Raw genomic sequence first — 12,464 nt, 5'->3', positions numbered from 1 at the left:
ATTTGAAATTTGCACAATACTTTATATTAAAATTAGTTTAAGATTTTTTTTTTGATACCTTACTTCCTTTTATTCCACAACCACATATTTGAATCAAGGTGACGAACAATTGAATGCATAGCTAGATCTAGATCTTGATGGTAAGTGATGACTATGATTGACGAAATAAGGTTATTTGCCAATTTCCCCATTAATTTGTTGAATAGGCGGACTTTAGATGATGCTAGTTGGCATTTAGCTTTGGTCATTAAACATATTCTTAATTTGTGTGCTTCTTTAGATTCTATTACTTTCAATCATATTCCTAGAGAATGGAATGGAGTAGGGATTGTTTGGCCAAATGAGCCTTTGATCATATGCAAAATTGGAACATTGTGGATAGGGGTCAATTACCTCTGGATTTGTCTCAAACGTTGGACCACTTAGTGGAGCTTGACAGGTTTTGTAAAGCCCTTGTTGTGTATTTCTTCTGGTTTGAATAAATTTTTACCTTTCTTTTATGTGAATACATAAAGAACAATTCAATCACCCCACACCCAAAACATAAGGATACAAGATATGATTAATATATAATAAATACATGTCAATACATAAGGACCAATCTAATCATCACATATTTTTTAAGTGATTATATGTATATTTAATTTTTTATAGAATTAGACATACTTATTCATAAAAATATACACATTTAATTTTCACCATTACAATTATAAACAAATATATAAATATACTTAAAATGAACAAACTTTTGACAAACACATGAAGTAAAACTTATGTGTAAAACTTATTGAATATGACAAAGACATGAAGTAAAACTTACCGTGTAAAACTTGTTGAATATGAGTACAATAAAATTTAATGAATATTACAATAAATTTTTTATTTAGATGATTAAAAATTAAAAAAATGGCAAGTAAATTCACCTTCCTACCCTCTATCAAATTGCTTTGGGAGACGTGCAATAATTGAAGTGACATCCCCACTAGAAATAAATTTGTAGAAATGATGGTGGGTTACAACTATATGCAAGCTGGATAATTATACATCGTACAAATATGGCTCTCTCTCTCTTTTATTATTTTTATACATGTGCCAATTGTAATCCACACTTCACTCGATCAAATCTTTTTAAGTGTCAATTTTTGAGGAAGTCAAATCTTTGATATTTTTGCAAACATAGCTGCTACCTCGCTGGTCACGCAATTTTACCAAAACAATTCATGTCGGATTATGTGTACGTACAATATTAATTAATATTATATTAATTCAGCTGATTAATAATAAGGGGTATATAGGATTACTTGGTAAATTCAAAATTATATATTTTTGATCAAGCTGTTCAATATTTTAGTTTTAAATGCATTTTTAATTGTAAGTAATTAATTTGATTTTTAATTCATTGTTATCTTTTTAATAAATTAATAAATATTTGTAATTCTTTTCACACATTTTAAATCTATTAAGATATATTTTTTAAATGTGTTTATACTCATTATATTAATAATTTAATGTTACATAAATATTAAAAAAATGTTGTACAATATTATCCATCATGACACATCTCCAACATTTATAGATTACAATGATAAAAATATATTTTAGGAAGAATTCATTTTACTTATATTCATCCATTTATTCATAAATATCTGAATATTATATTAAAATTAATTTATGAATAAAGATATTATGGAAGAGTTAGAAATATGCAAATAGTAGACTTCAAGTGTTATGTGGTTTAATAATTAGATGAAGAAACCCAAATTATTTATACTTTATTTGAATGAATAAATCTACATTATATTAAAACCTTTTTACAATTTCAAAAAAGTCTATCTTTTAGTCTTACATTTATATCAATACTAATACTCTATTATAAGAGGTGATTATACAATAATTCTTCAAGAGAAACTCCACTACAACTTAATATTCAAACTACAATTTAATGTTCAGCTCCACATCATAGCTCCACATTATAGCTTGTTAATGATCACAATAGATCTTTACTCACCACAAAAATTACTATACACTAAAACTTTTGGAGAAAAGTGATATTTATCTTATTGTAAATTACTATTTACACTTGTTTTTTTTCAGAAATACTTCTTGTTGTAAAGATTTGCTACATATGCAACCAATCTTAAATTGCGTCTTTCAAGGTCTACATCATTTCTTTTATTAATATATTTACCCACCATAACAATTACTATACACAAACTCTTTACCCACCACAACAATTACTAAATACTAAAACTCTTGGAAAAGAGTAACACAAAAACTCTTGAAGAAGAGTGATATTTATCTTATTGTAAATTACGATTTACACTTGTTTTTTTCCAGAAATACTTGTTGTAAAGCTTTGTTACATATGTAACCAAACTTAAATTTGCTTCTTTCAAGATCTACATTTCTTTTATTAATATATTTATTTTTTAATAAAAAATAAAAAATACTCTACAAACAAAAACAAAATCATGTATCTTGAAAGACATCTCTATTGTACACATTATTTCTTTTATTAATATATTATTTTTTAATAAAAAAATAAAAAATACTCTACAAACAAAATCCACTAAATCCACACTTTATTAATGTGGTCAACATTTGTACCATTTTAAAAAGAGAAAATTATTCAAATACATACAACAAAGGAGGGTGTGATTAAACTACTGTCCATCATACTAACTTTTTATTTCTAATTTTATTTTATTATTTAAATTTTTTTCATCAATATTTCTCATTATACTTATGTATGATAAGATAGCAAAAGGAGAAATGAAAAAATAAAAAGAAGATATTAGTTCAAGATATAAAAAGATAAGTCAGCAAGAGGAGAAATAAAAAAATAAAAAGAAGATATTAGTTTAAGATATAATAAAAAAATAAATTAAAAAAAAAAAAAATTCACGATATTAGCTTTTGACATATTTCTGAATTTTGAACAATTCGGACTAGTGAGCGATCCATCATTAAAAAATAATAGGAAAAAAAAATGAAATCTGGGTTCTGGACCAGATGAAAGGAGTGAGGTGGCAAAACACCCAAAAACCAGGTTCCAATGATCCCAATTAGAATCCCACGGAGATAAAAATAGAACTCTAAATTTAAACCTCTTTTCCCTGTAATATAATTAACTAATTACCATTTTATTAATAAGAAACGATAGTCATATACATTATTCTGCTGTTATATTCTCTATATACATATTTCGAGCAGGCAGACTGAAGGAGAGTCTACCACAAAGTCCACAATTATTATGCAAAATCATACATATTCCCATTTGGTTTTCTCTCATCCAAAGTATGCATAAAACCCAACACTGCTAACCATTTATCTCAATCTACATGTATATACACACATAGTATATGTCCAAGGATCATTCATATTCATATATACTCTGCTTTATTAACTTTCACCAGGCTAACTTTTCATATAGTTTATGCGATTCTATATTGTTCAAGGACATTTGGGTTTGTTGCCATGTGTTTTCATGTTGGCATAGCAGGGGCAGAGGTCCTTGTTTCCATATGTACCAGGAGGAACACACTTGCATCTTGCACAACATGTTCCACACGCTCTCAGACAACGGTCATTCAGAGATGCTGCTTTGCATCTTTGTCCACATGCACCTTTGCAATCTGTCACATAAAAACCACACAAAAACATAAGATATTTTAGATGGTTAGATCATTTTTTTCCATGGCAGAAGCATTAATCAAAGAAGAAACCAATAAAAATCCTATGGTACTGACAAAAGGGTGGTCATCTGATTTCATGTTCTTATTATATATAAAAAAATATACATAAATTGAATGAGTTTATTTCTTTAACATTTCAGATTAAACTAAACTCCATGATCCTGTATTCTGTACATATAGACTGTTTTTCAACGTTTCATATTAAACTCCATGCTCAGGAAAAAATTAAATTAATAAGATAAAAGAGTTTTTAGGTTTTACACCTATTGCCTGAAGAAGTCTTCTGTTCACCCCATTTGCTGGCAACTGGAATCATGCATACCCACAACCAAATTAGCATACAAAAATTGAAATGAATATATGTGCAATTATATAGATTGATATATAGACTTTACCCCAAGTGATTTTGAATCTCCAATCTCAGCAGTTTCCAGGGAACTCTGTTTGAACAACCAACATTTGCATGAGTTAGATGAACAGAAAGTGAATTAAAAGATGGTCTATACATAAAAGAACATAAATTTCTACAGGCCAGTTTTCCATTTTGACATAATTGAAATCTTTGTTTCATGGGACTAGAGAAATAATTCATTAGTCTGATTCAAGGACTACAGATTCAGTCACACAGCCCAATTAGAGCCCAGAAAAAATAACTGTTTACAGAGCAGACCCAATTATGAAATAACCGACATTAATATCTAAAAACCTGAACAAGCAGAGCCATTATCAAAAGGCACAGAAAGCTCCTTGCAGCCATAATCACTGTGACACAAAGGGTTTAAGACTTTGAAACACCCACAAGCACTAGAAAAATACTGTTTTTTGTTGTTGGATATACAATGCATATATATGCTGTGTGTATGTAAGGTGGAGAATTACCCTCATTTATAGTGGGAAGAGGCACTGTAGAAATGGGGTATTTTTTCTAGATATTTCAGGCTGGCAATGATGGTGTAGAACCACTTTCTAGAAGTCGCCATGTCATTTGCTTTTGCGGTCGGTTGCTTCAGAGGCCCCTAAAACCAAAAGAGGAAAAAAAAAAATCCCAATGCTATGTATGCCCCATACTACTGATTTAAGTCCCTAAAACCCAAAATACAGAAAACCACCACCCAATCCCTTGTCCCATGCTGCTGATTTAATATGCCAGCTTTATTGCACATTGAAGTGCCATTTACTTAATCTATACTTTCTTGGAGGTATAAATGTGAGTTTTATACTTAATTAACATATAGTATTCGGCAGGGATTGTGAAAAGAATCAAAGGGCCACTAGCTTTTTACTTTATTTTAGAAGTCACTCTTCATACAGCTGCAAGGTAACTTTGAAGGATGGGAAGGAGCAACTCAATATTTTTACTTTTTAAATACTTTTTAGGGTTTATAAATAATTTATTTTAATGTATTTTATTGATATTTAAATTTGTTAGATTTAATAAATATAGTATTTCATGTAATTATAGTTGGTATTTTTTAAAAATTAGTAAATATTTGTTTTTGATTAAAATAAGCAGTAAACAAAGGTGTTGTTCTTGTGTACAAATAATCCATAGGTGGCATTAAAAAAGGTAGCAAAACAAGGGTGTTGATCCTAAACAAGCTCAGGTCAAACAAGTCTTTAACAACAAGTCAGAAGACCATTGTTAAAGACCTACCAAATTAGCAAAAACCCAAAATAACTTGACTCAAAAGGAGGGAGAATCACCCAAAATTCAACATGGAAGAGTTTGGGGAGGGCGGGACGGGGAAGACTTAACTTTCCGCCTACAACAAACAATAGCTTAGGCAATACTATTATTAGGAACATAATTGCAAGAAGGATCAAGCTGGGAAATCTCCTCAGTGTTTTTGTCCACAAGTGGAGTGGACTGTTGTTGCAGAACAACATCTGGAGTAGATTCTCTAGGAGCAGACCATTGTTGCAGAATAGGAGCAATAGGAGTAGAAGCCTCAAGGCTAGAGGAGGCCACACCGTTAACAACTAGGGGAGCAATAAAGGCCTCAACAACAATAAGAGGCACAACCTCATCTCGAGAGGAGTCAGAATCATCAAAATCAGAAGCCTTGGTAGTCAAATGATCAACAATAGCTGTTGGAAGTATGTGTTGATGTGTTGTTGTGGTTGTCATTGATGTCAAACTTGTTCCAGAATGACATCAATTTAGAATGTCTATGGTGCAAAGATATCTTGTTGTGTTGATGTTGCAGGTGTTCAATTGTTTCTTCCAGAAGTGTTCGGGTTTGACAAGTGTTGCTGACGTTGTTTATTATGGCTATCTTTGTTGGATATAGTTTTGGTATCATGGATATGATTGTTCTGTGGTCCATAAATATCTTTGTGTTCTCCGGTTGTTGTAGCAATGTTCATTGTTGGTTGTGGGAGATTGTTTGACCCATCCTTAGGTTCAGATATGAGTTGTGGGAGACTGTTTGATGTGTTATGGGTGTCACTGTAGCATGTGGAGATCTAGAATTGAGTTGCTTGCATTGGAGAATATGTTTTGAACATTTATTGCTTATATGGATGCATAACACGTGGATATGTTGTTGGTTATGTTTTGGTGATTGCAAATCAATGAATTGATCTTTGGGAGATGTGTTTTGGTCCCCTCTTTCTAATGGAGTGGATCAACATGTGTATTTTTGGTCCGAAAAGTATATTTTGGTTTAGGACAACTTAATTCAAGCTTTGATTATCTATCATGTATATAAGGATGAATGTGATTGAGTTAAGGTGGTGTGGTGAGGTATGGAATGTAGATGCATGATGTGAAAATAATCAGAGAGGTTCAATGAAGTGTAGAGAATAAGAGTTGTGTTCGAATGATATGCAAGCTATGCTGAGACTATGGCAGAGATATGAGACAGAGTGTTGGTAATTGAGGTCTAATTTGTGTGTGTTCTGATGTTGGTCGTTTGATGCAAAGTTCAAGGACAACTTTATGATCAAGAAATCCTTCTTTTCATATCATTTTTGTATCTTGTCTTGAGTGCAGTTAGCTTCAGGTTTTTCAAGTCCTCTTTTGTATCTTACGCCATCATTAGATAGCCTTGGTTTGCAAGTCCGAAGCAGTTAGCTCTTTTCTTTGTAATCTGATATACATAGTGGATTGTTGGCAATTGACAGTCATCCGGTAAGGTGAATTACATTTAGGGTTGTTATTGATGACAACTCATCTTCAGGTGTTAGTATTTCTCATCCGAAAGCATTACTTTATCATTTTGTATAGTTTGGGCCAACTGGTATACACACACTTTTCTTTATTCTTGTAAACCAGTTAAGCTTGGTACTGATAACATATATTTGGCACCTAGTTAAGTATAGAACCCGGTTAAGGTATTTTGGGACCCCAGTAAAATCACTTGTGGAATTTATGGTAATGTGTAGGCCGACATCAGATATGATCATCGGGATAATGCATATCATACTTTGTGATCCAGAAGCCGAGAAGTTTATTTTATTTCATCTTGAGGCTGACATGTTGAACAAGTTACAAGGGTATTTAAAGGAGATAATTTAGCGATGGATTTCATAAAAGGGGGTTAAGTGATTTGTGATGCGAATTAGTCAGAGATTGATGGTATGGGATTTGGTTAGCGAGTGGAAGCGTTTGTGCACAATTTCACATGCGCTGTCCCAACCGATAGCAGAATAGAGCAGATTAGAGTAACGATAAACAGGTTCAGAGGAGGTTGATAGAGCTTAAACCAAAACTTATCCAACATGGTCAGATGCATCCTATAAGTTCACTTCTGTATGAAATCATTGTGTAATGTTGCGTAAGTCAGTGAGACTTTTGTTTGAGCGGTGAGCTCTAGGTGGTGAGCCTGTTTGCATGTGCAATCTCCTCTATGTAATATTTGTATACCTTGATCAAGTATATAAATATTGTGGGTATTAGCCCTACCATGGTTTTTCCCTTTATAGGGTTTTCCACATATAAATACTGGTGTTATGGTATTGCTTCTTTACGTGTTGTTTGGTTTATGCACTTTAATTTTATTTTCTGTTAATCGGTTCATAAGCACTAAGTTCAGAAATTCATTTACTGGTAGAACACTGATTCGGCCCCCCCTCTCAGTGTTCTTGGATTCCAACAATTGGTATCAGAGCTTAGTTCCTTGGAAGAAGTTTAACAACTTGAGGAAGATCCGAAACTTGGAATCAATGGAAAACCAGTTTGCAACAACAACTTTAACTTGCTCTTGAGGATCTTGATAATGAGTAGGTGGAAAACAATAAATTGAAGAATGAACTGAGGCAAGCCAGAGAACACATCATTTCATTAAAAGGAAATCTATCAGTTGTTCAAGCCAAGAGGAAGGAACTATGCGATCAACTACAAAATCAGAGTAGTGATGAGGAAGATGCTTTGAAAGATCAATGTCAGAAACTCACTCAGGAGAATACTTCCTTGAAGAATGAAATGCAAGCCCGAACTATGATAATATGCAAGGACATTGAAGACATGAAGAAGAATGAAGAAAACCTAGCTCAAGCATTGAAGGACATATCAGATGAATGCAATAGACTAATACATGAGAATGACATGTTGAAACTTGAGTTGATTCAGTCCTGAAATAATGAACAAGAACTTGAGAGACAGATCATAATCATGAGAGATGAATTAGTCATTGCAAATGAGTACAAAGAAAAGTTCAAAGCCAGCTCTGCAAGACTTGATGAACTGCTAAAGAGCCGGAGAGATGCTAATGACAAGAGAGGTCTTGGATATGAAGTAGGAGAAAGCTCTGGTAGTGCACAACAAGATCAATCTTCCGGTCAAAAGCAAAATCATGCCAACAACCAGAACCAGAAATCATCAGTAAGACAACCTCATGCTCACAAATTCAATGGTACATTCTTTGTTTGCAATAAATATGGTCATATAGAAAGTCAGTGCAAAAATAGGAATAATCAGAACAATGTGTCATCCATCGGTCTTGGAAATGTCAGATGTCATGCATGTAGTAGATTTGGACACATGGCTAACTAATGTAGATAAAAAAGAAATCAAGGAAATCAAGGGTATAACAAAGCAATTCAGAAGAACAATGTTGTCTGTTATGCATGCAACACGATTGGACATATTGCTAAGTATTGCAGAAGCAAGAATCCACCGGAAAATGATGGAAATACAGATGAGAAGGGAAAGACAAAGGTTGACGGTATCAGAAAGCAACATGAGAGAAGATGGGTTAGGAAGTCAGGTACTCTATCGACAGATCAATCGATAGAGCCATCAGGTCCTACACTAGAAGCAGGAACTTCAACCGATAACTAAAGCACTCTGCCTTAGGGGTAGGGAAATCATTGAAGATCATGCAAACACCCTGGATTAGGTTTGTAGTCAGGGAATTCTGATTGTGGATGGATACTCAGGTGATTTCAAGTGTTTACCAGAACCTATATGAATATTATGTGATCCAATTAGATTCTCTGGTAGCATTTATGACAGTGGAAAATTAGGGTTAATGACGATAAAAGGGAAAAGTTAAGTCATTTCTTCACACAACAATCGAGCACTCCGAAGAGCAATTTCTAAGGCATTTTAAGAGTCGAAAGGCAATTTGTGTGTGCATCTACATTCAGGAAGCATTTCATCATCCAACAAGATCTTAAGGTATTTACCGTTTGCAGAAACCCTAGATATTTATCATGGCATCATCATCAAATATTGCTACTCCTTTGGTAGTGGAAATTAAGGACCGCCCTCGTCTGGAATTTAAGAAACGTCCTTTCAAATCTCTTTCAGATGAATTGTCAGGAGCATTTTTTGAGTGTTTGCCATGGTGTTCTTCACACTGAAGATATTAGGGCATACATCCATTGCGATATCGAGGAGATTGGGAGTTATGAAATGTCCTGTGTATTTACTGAGCACCTGATCACCGACAATCAACTGAAACCAGAATATGCACATCTACAGAAGAAGGATTTTACCCAATTCATGGATTTTATGACTTTCGATGAAGATGAATGGGTCAATGATGCAGAGGTCTTGTGCCTAGCTCTCCAATTCACCCTTACTCACCCCAACTCCTCAACTCACCCTTCTACTCAGGCTCCTCCAAGGTAACTTGTTAGGGTACACTCCTTAGACTTCCAAGGCCTAAAATATATTGGATTGACTCCTAGGTATAGACTCTTGAGGTTTCTTGTTGGTTCTGACCCAAATCTCTGATTTTGAGATGGTCTCCTACTAGGTTCCCAAAGCTCCAACTAGGCTCCAAAGACCTCCACCAAGGATCTTCACTCTAACAACATGTTTAAAGGTTGTGGTTATGTTGTGCAGGTATGTTCAAGGTAATTTTATGCATTGAAAAGGTCTGCACCTTCCTCCCAAGCCCTAGGCTTTCAACTTGCTTCTACCGACTGCTATTAGGCTTAATTAACTAGCCCTTCTTGGATTGTTTTTTGGTATTTTTCACCAAAATTTCCTAACAACACTAAAATATTTTTACATATTCAGATACCCATTTTTAATTTAAACAAGATCACTTAGTTTCCCATCTGGGTTTGTTGTACAACTAGGGTTATTGAAAAAGAGCTATTTTTAAGGGGTTTAGGGCTTCCAGGCAATTTTGGAAGATGTGCTCCAAAATCTTCACCAGTCAAAATCAAAAACCCAAAAAAACTTGGATTCTTTTAGTACACTCATATACCTTTCCAAAATACTATGGGTTTCTATGGTGTCACTTCTCCATGGCACTGAAAATGAGCAATCTCTGCTACCCCCACACACTAGCTACAAGCTTGTGTGTTATTCATCTCACCCATTCTCCTCCTCGTGGCCTGCGAAAAAAAAAAAAACTACTCTAAAACTATTTGCAGAGCCTACCCAATCCATCCCCTGGATTTCTACTTGTGCCATTCATGGATGCTCAGGTAAAATGCATTTTTACAATCAAAACCCCAAGTTTCAAGGGTTTGTGAGCAACTTTTACAAAAACAGTGATAAATTTTGATCCAAAGCACTTCAGACCTTCATATTATACTTGTTGGAAAGATAAAATTTTTTTCTAACTTCTTTTTCTACTATGAGAACCATACCAGACCGTATAGGTTGTACAAAAGCATAAATTCAAAGCAAAAACAGTCCAAACGTGAGGAAAAGCATAGGAAACCCTTGGCAAATGAATTGAATGCAAACCAAAAGTTGATTAACCTGTTATTGGAGATTCTTATAAGGTTTTATACACCATTTTAAGTTGGTTCCAACCAAATTCCAACACCATTTCCTTCATGGGCAACTTTTGCCTAAAAATGCAAAAGTTGTCATGACTAATTTTTGACAACTTTTACTTATGAGTGCAAAAACACACTCCAAGGCTCTCAAGGCATGAAACATCAATCAAATTGCATCCCACAATGGATTCAAACCATTTACAAACATTATAGCAAGTTTCCAGGCATCCACGTGGTACAAACCAAAAATTGACATTTTGACAACATTTCAAGATAATGACAATTTTGGATCCTGAGCACAACAAAAGTGTGGACAACCAAACTATGGCTTCAAAAAGAATCATAGGATTTCTTCCACCTTATTACAACATAAAATAGCTTGAAATCACACAAAAAATCTAAAATGCAAGAAAAGACAACTTTGAGCTAGGTGCTCTGCACCAATCAGGTATATTCTTAGACGCATTCATGGGGAATTCCTATGGTTGGACCGACCATATAAAATCACTGAAGAAGTCATCAAGAATATCACATGCCTTCATAAGTTCAGAGGTTTTCTAGGGCCTAGGTCAAATTTTTTTAACACCGAACTCTGCAAACTCATCTGTGCCATCTTCGATGGTAGATCAATGCGAGTTGATATAATATTAGAGATATTGATATAAAATTTGTAGCAATGGTAATTGGTTATAAAGTTTATTAGTCTAACTGACCGAACTCTATCTCTAGAACCAACATCCTCATTGCCCATCAGATGGTGAAAGAAGATGCACATTATGACTTGTGCAATGTGATGTTGAAGGAGTTAATGACCAATCTCCAGAAAATAAAGCAACATAAGAAGAATACATTCTAGTATGGTTCTTTCATCATATGCTTGACATTTTATTTTCTGAATATAATATCGGGATATCGGAAGATTCCATGGGCTTTTGATAGAATGGTAGCTACTCAAATAGCTCAAGTATTAGATTAGCAAGGTGACAAATAACAAAAGGCTCACTTGTGGGCATTTTTCAAAACTTTCCAAGAAGAAATGAAAAATAAAGTTAGAATTCCAAAGGAAATTGTAGAAAAATATAAAGATACTATTTGTTTAATGGTTAATAAAGATGAATGTATGATGGAGGCAGTCCAACCTAGAACAGTCTGGATCATGTCGATGGGATATGAAGTGGATGAGGCCACACTGGATGCTTATGCACAACATTTACTGAAAGATCCATTTGACGAGAAAGAAGAAAAAATTGGTACTGCTCAAGAGAAGGGTTTAAAAATTCATCAGGAACAAGTTGCACCCGCCATTAAACATAAAATGACAAGGGTTGAAGCAGAATAACTAATCAGTGAAGGGCATGGCAGGGCATAGGTAGAGCAAAAGGTCAAAATCCTTGAGGCCCGAAGGAAGGAAGAACAAAAGCAGAAGAGGAAGAGGAAAGAGAGGCTAAGAAGGAAGCACAACTACACCCAATATTGTACCGGTTTCCACTGATCCACCAACTCAACTGGAAGCACCATCCGGTGAGCCTACCAGCCCCAAGGCGAAGGAATCAATAAAGATGAAATAAAAACTGGCTAGGC

The 12,464-nt window shown here is 34.1% G+C and overlaps 1 protein-coding gene across 1 annotated transcript; it reads right to left on the bottom strand.

Moving 5' to 3' along the window:
• Positions 1 to 3,124: 3,124 nt before the first annotated feature.
• On the bottom strand, positions 3,125 to 4,561 carry LOC131032754 (cypmaclein-like). Its single transcript, XM_057963803.2, has 4 exons — positions 4,402 to 4,561; positions 4,091 to 4,135; positions 3,959 to 4,001; positions 3,125 to 3,635 (listed from the first exon to the last, which is right to left on the bottom strand). The coding sequence occupies exons 1-4, from the start codon at positions 4,450 to 4,452 to the stop codon at positions 3,454 to 3,456; spliced, it is 321 nt and encodes a 106-aa protein (XP_057819786.2). The 5' UTR covers positions 4,453 to 4,561; the 3' UTR covers positions 3,125 to 3,453.
• Positions 4,562 to 12,464: the final 7,903 nt, after the last annotated feature.

Source organism: Cryptomeria japonica, chromosome 5 (genome assembly GCF_030272615.1).
Source record: "Cryptomeria japonica chromosome 5, Sugi_1.0, whole genome shotgun sequence".
In the NCBI taxonomy this organism is placed as follows: domain Eukaryota; kingdom Viridiplantae; phylum Streptophyta; class Pinopsida; order Cupressales; family Cupressaceae; genus Cryptomeria; species Cryptomeria japonica.
This window is presented reverse-complemented; position numbering and strand designations above follow the sequence as displayed.